The sequence below is a fragment of the Limulus polyphemus genome, unplaced genomic scaffold (assembly GCF_000517525.1).
Source record: "Limulus polyphemus unplaced genomic scaffold, Limulus_polyphemus-2.1.2 Scaffold3239, whole genome shotgun sequence".
Lineage (NCBI taxonomy): Eukaryota > Metazoa > Arthropoda > Merostomata > Xiphosura > Limulidae > Limulus > Limulus polyphemus.
The window spans coordinates 37,245-41,705 of record NW_013668849.1 but is presented as its reverse complement, the minus strand read 5'-3'; the positions used below and the strand labels follow the sequence as shown (position 1 = coordinate 41,705).

The 4,461-nt window shown below is 36.6% G+C and overlaps 1 protein-coding gene across 3 annotated transcripts in view; it reads right to left on the bottom strand.

Moving 5' to 3' along the window:
* The window catches only part of LOC106468966 (paired box protein Pax-5-like), a 37,260-nt gene that overhangs the window by 4,218 nt on the left and 28,581 nt on the right, over nt 1–4,461 (bottom strand). Inside the window, exons 8-9 of one of the 3 annotated variants that reach the window (XM_022397362.1) lie at nt 1,241–1,522; nt 696–818 (exon numbers count right to left, since the gene is read on the bottom strand). In XM_022397362.1, coding sequence (XP_022253070.1) covers nt 696–818; nt 1,241–1,522 — 405 coding nt within the window. The remainder of the gene's footprint in view (nt 1–695; nt 819–1,240; nt 1,523–4,461) is intronic. The other 2 variants (XM_022397363.1, XM_022397364.1) reach the window with 2 other exon arrangements.

Below are 4,461 nucleotides of genomic sequence, written 5' to 3'. Positions count from 1 at the left end.
TGTCTTCCAATGGGGATGTAACTTCTAGGTGGAAGGCAGCATTTCACCAACTTATTCAGTTCTGTTCTATGGGAGCCATAATATAATCTATAGACGTTACTTCTTGAAGCAAGATAAGTCCTGACCAGGATACTGCGGTAAGGAGTATATATACAGTAGATTATCTAATTTCATATGAAACACATAATAGCTTACTGGTAAGAGACCATGATTAGTACTGTGGGCTGTAACTAACTTATCGTTGATCACCTGCTGCTCTGGGTGTAAAAATACACATCCTAAGGAGTAGTAAAATGTATTGGTGTGCAGACTGGAAGTGAGCACACTGTGGTTTACGAGTTACAGCTGATGGAGAATAAGAAGAAAATCGATGTTCTTGTGGTCGTTTTCTAGACGTCAAGGAAAGTTAGGCTAACTTTGGAATCAGTTTTGTACTTGATTAGTGGAGAGGTTTCCGTCTCTATCTTTTAACTACGTTTTACTGACGTCCTGGCGAACGCGATACCATACGTAATGTACAGAGCTTCTCGATATTTTTCAGCTCAAAATGTAACTTGTAAAGGTGTTGAATAATGAATAGGTTTAGTGGGATTTTGAGTTTAGAAATATCTGATGACGTAACTAGTTATATTAATACTTATTCTGTTGTCGACGTTACACTTTATCTGAAGATTTATCAAATACCTTTTACTCACTTATAATGCTGTTACTACTGTAGCCATAAACACCGTACGAAGCAGCTGAACTGAACTGGGTGTAAGAGTAGTCAGTAGCGGGAACAGCAGCGACACCTGTAGGTCCGACAGCTCCTGCCACTACTGTATACGTATTAGTAGGAATAATTAATAACTTTTCTTACTCCTATTTTAAAATAACATTCTTTAGTAGAAAATAAAGAGTCATAAAGCAAGATCTTATTTTAAAAGATGTAGAGACGATTTAAATGGAAGTTCAACATTGTTCCAAACAAAACATCTTAGAACAAGATGTTACTTTAAAACAAGCTGAACTAGGGGCTCTTTGCTTTGTAATTATTTACCCCAGTATCTTCAGGTATAGAAACAAGAGATTTTGTGAAGTTTTCTGTGATAAATAGGTACAAAAATTAAAATGAAATTTCTATGAGTTAAACAAGTGTGTGTGATAAGACAGGATTTTGGGATTTAATTTTATCTCCTTTGTTTTAAGTTAACTTACTTCTCACAAAACAAAGGCACGTAGCGATAGCAGCGTCACTTGCCTGGGTATTGTCCATAACAGTCAAAGAAATCGTATGGACTGTTCGTATTAAATGCTGAATTTTGAAGAGGTTGAAGCACGGTGAAAGACGAAGAAGTAGGAGTGTCCGCTTTTACATGAGATGGACTAAATGTTGAATTTTGAAGAGGTTGAAGCACGGTGAAAGACGAAGAAGTAGGAGTGTCCGCTTTTACTGGAGATGGACTATTTTCTACATTGCTTCCGCCTAATGGGAGAACATGCGAGGGTATGGCATCACAACACGCCATCGTTACGTGGCATGCTAATATAAATAATAAGATCTTTTAAGTAAACTATGACATGCATTTTAGCTACGAGAAAAAACAAAAGAAATACAGGCAGAAATATTCTATTATTAAAACTAGGAAGCTAGGACTAACGAATCACGTGCAATCCATTAGTAGGCTATACAGGATATCCTCTCTCTAAAACTAGGATAAATACACAAATAATTGACAGGTTGTTATTTAGGCTAAGTACGTATAGTATAACATTAATCTTAAGTCTGACAAGAAACCTGTATAACAGAAGTCGTGCTAGTGGTCATGCACGAGATCAGATCATCACCAGAATCAAGCATAAGGACGAGACAGAAGTTAGGTATTTTTTATGTGTTAATTGATCTGTTTCATCTGTAAACTATTATTTACCGACACTTTCCACCACACCGTAAACTTGTAACCACACACATAGACATTGACACGGCCAACACATTGTTAACTTGTAACCACACACATAGACATTGACACGGCCAACACATTGTTAACTTGTAACCACACACATAGACATTGACACGGCCAACACATTGTAAACTTGTAACCACACACCAGACATTGATACAGCCAACACATTGTAAACTTGTAACCACACACCCAGACATTGATACAGCAACACATTGTAAACTTGTAACCACACACCCAGACATTGACACGGCCAACACATTGTTAACTTGTAACCACACACATAGACATTGACACGGCCAACACATTGTAAACTTGTAACCACACACATAGACATTGACAAGGCCAACACATTGTAAACCTGTAACCACACACCCAGACATTGATACAGTCATCACACAGTAAACTTGTAACCACACACATAGACATTGACACGGCCAACACATTGTAAACTTGTAACCACACACATAGACATTGACACGGCCAACACATTGTAAACTTGTAACCACACACCAGACATTGATACAGCCAACACATTGTAAACTTGTAACCACACACCCAGACATTGATACAGTGTGTGGTTACAAGTTTACAGTGTGATGGCGGTATCAGTGTCTGGATGTGTGGTTACAAGTTTACAGTGTGTTGGCTCAGACATTGATACAGCCAACACACTGTAAATTTGTAACCACACATCCAGAAACTAGTACCGCCAACACACTGTAAACTTGTAACCACACACCCAGACATTGATACAGCCAACACACTGTAAACTTGTAACCACACACCTAGAGACTAATACAGTCATCACACTGTAAATTTGTAACCACACAACCAGACACTGACACAGCCCCCGCACCAAAAACGATGTTACAGTTGGCACCTTGCTATATTAATTGAGTTAAAAAAACGTACATCTTGTGCTGCCGGTTTCGGTTTCAATCCCAAGACTACCTTCCGAACAAGTTAGATATATTTTTATCCCAAAGCCATACATGTTAGATATTACATTCACCAACTTTCCACCTTTCAATATTTTTAAGTATATGATATATCATTATGAAGACACGTGGCTATCAACATTCACTGTAAATAGTAGACATAACTCAAAACGCTGGTTTTTAAGAGAACTTTAACCAACGAAGTTAATGTACTCTTCAAAGCAGCCTCTGTGAATATATGACTGCAATAAATATTTTCATGTACGTATAACATCCAGAATAACAAAGTCCTTCTTGGGTTTGGAGATATGTTAAAAGATTATCATATAATAAGATAATTGTGCGCTTATAGGAGAGTGTGTTAACTTTACAAGGTAACCAATAAAAATACAAGTGTTTTGAGACATATCTTTACTGTAGGATTCGGTAAAATACATGGATATAGAGTTACCTTTACTGTTGAATACAGTAAGATACATGTTGGATAGAGAGTTATCTTTACTGTAGGATTCGGGAAGATACATGGTGGATAGAGAGTTATCTTTACTGTAGGATTCGGGAAGATACATGTTGGATAGAGAGTTATCTTTACTGTAGGATTCGGGAAGATACATGGTGGATAGAGAGTTATCTTTACTAGTAGATTCGGTTGGATACATGAATAGAAAGTTATCTTTACTGGTAAATTCGGTAAGATACATAGATAGAGAGTTATCTTTACTGGTAGATTCTGCAACATACATGGATAAAGAGTTATCTTTAAAGGTAGATTCGGTAAGATACATAGATAGAGAGTTATCTTTACTGTAGGATTCGGGAAGATACATGGTGGATAGAGAGTTATCTTTACTGGTGGATTCGGTAAGATACATGGTGGATAGAGAGTTATCTTTACTGGTGGATTCGGTAAGATACATGGATAGAGAGTTATCTTTACTAGTGGATTTAAGATACATGGATAGAGAGTTATCTTTACTGGTAGATTCTGTAAGATACATGGATAGAGAGTTATCTTTACTGGTGGATTCGGTAAGATACACGGATAGAGAGTTATCTTTACTGGTAGATTCTGTAAGATACATGGATAGAGAGTTATTTTTACCAGTGGATTTGGTAAGATACATGGTGGGTAGAGAGTTATCTTTACTGGTAGATTCTGTAAGATACATGGATAGAGAGTTATATTTACTAGTGGATTTGGTAAGATACATGGTGGATAGAGAGTTATCTTTACTGGTGGATTTGGTAAGATACGTGGTGGCTACTAAGCCTACTAAGCTATCTTCACTAGTGTATTTCGTACGTTTATAAAGTGACTAGAATGTTATTTTTACTGGTGGATTTGGTAAATTTATAAGGTGGTAAGCAGGCAATCTTTATTGGTACGATTACAAGATGTCTAGAGTGTTATATTTAATTGTGGTTTTGTTAAATTTACATGCTAACTAGACTGTTATCTTTAATTAGTTTCGGTAAGTTTTCATGCTAACTAGACTGTTATCTTTAATTGTGGTTTCGTTAAGTTTACATGCTAACTAGACTGTTATCTTTAATTAGTTTCGGTTAAGTTTTCATGCTAA